General features: G+C 37.8%; 1 protein-coding gene across 1 annotated transcript in view; it reads right to left on the bottom strand.

Annotated features, from left to right (window-relative positions):
- Positions 1–464: 464 nt before the first annotated feature.
- Positions 465–1,218, bottom strand: part of LOC101847143 (tubulin beta chain) — a 41,134-nt gene continuing 40,380 nt past the window's right edge. Inside the window, exon 10 of the mRNA XM_013088046.2 lies at positions 465–864. Within this exon, the coding sequence (XP_012943500.1) occupies positions 802–864 (63 nt within the window). The 3' untranslated portion in view covers positions 465–801. The remainder of the gene's footprint in view (positions 865–1,218) is intronic.

Below are 1,218 nucleotides of genomic sequence, written 5' to 3' on the forward strand. Positions count from 1 at the left end.
GAAAGAGAGAGACAGAGAGAGAGTGAGAGAGAGAGAGAGGAGAGAGAGAGAGTGAGATAAAGAGAGGGTGTTTCGCATGGGTACCTTAACGAAAATATGACTTTTTAAATGATTTTAGTTTTCAACAATACAAATGCAACTGAACGAGCTGATAGTTACGACGACTGCACAAAGGAATGTTGACACCGGCTGACTGAACAGCTGTGGAAAGTTTGCGTAGCGATTTTTAAAAAATGCTGTGATACGAAAATGATATGACTTTATTGATCTGAAATATTGGCAATTTTGTCGTTTGTCCAGGATTTTCAAAACCATTTTATTCTCAACTCTTTTTCTTCTCACAAAATCTTAGGGCCAAAGTAAGGAAGAAAAAAGATACGCCGCTTCATGGTTTGTTCACGTTGTTGGTATATTTACGGGGACAAAGAGGTATGGGGGAGGCGGGAGGGGGGGGGGAGACTTTAATATTAATTTCTTAATTTTTCTTCTTTTTTTCCCTCCGTTTTGTTGAAGATGTATGTTCAATCTTGTAACACCCTCCCCGCCTCCCAAAAAACAACAGATTACGTTGGAGACAAACTGCATCTCTCTTATTTCGAAGAAACTTGCGCAACGTTCAATCAATGCCCTGTGTTTAACCTAACAGTCACAAAACAAAAAATTATAAAATGTCTACATGTTACACACGTATGCTGTTTGTTTGTTGTTGCTGTTTCTTAAATTTTATTTTAAATTATAGGTTAAAAATATGAATAATTGTGACGTAGCTAGAGTATAGATGCTATGATGATGATGACGTCGTTAGTTCATCTCTCCTTCTTCTTCTTCTTCGTCGAATTCGCCCTCTTCCTCAGCTGTAGCGTCCTGTTTGGTGGGAGAGAAAGAAGAAGGCAAAAAGTGAGACCAGTACCGAGGGGACAGCATTGGAAGGGGGATAACAAAACAATTGTCTGCATGACTAAGACTTTTCATACTGATTGTTTCCCTTCGTTTCCAATTTTAATTGTGTGTTATTTTACTCCGTGTCGCTGTTACCCCTGTTACTTCTATTAATCATTACTGCGTTTTGCAACTATATTATTATTGTTGGGGTTTTTTTGTTGCTGAAGTTGTTGTTGATTGTGTTAGTATCGTTGCTGTTGCATTGTTGTTGTTGTTGTTGTTGTTCTTCTTCTTCTTCTTCTTCTTCTTCTTCTTCTTCTTCTTCTTCTTCTTCTT

The sequence above is a fragment of the Aplysia californica genome, unplaced genomic scaffold (assembly GCF_000002075.1).
Source record: "Aplysia californica isolate F4 #8 unplaced genomic scaffold, AplCal3.0 scaffold00677, whole genome shotgun sequence".
Classification (NCBI taxonomy): domain Eukaryota; kingdom Metazoa; phylum Mollusca; class Gastropoda; order Aplysiida; family Aplysiidae; genus Aplysia; species Aplysia californica.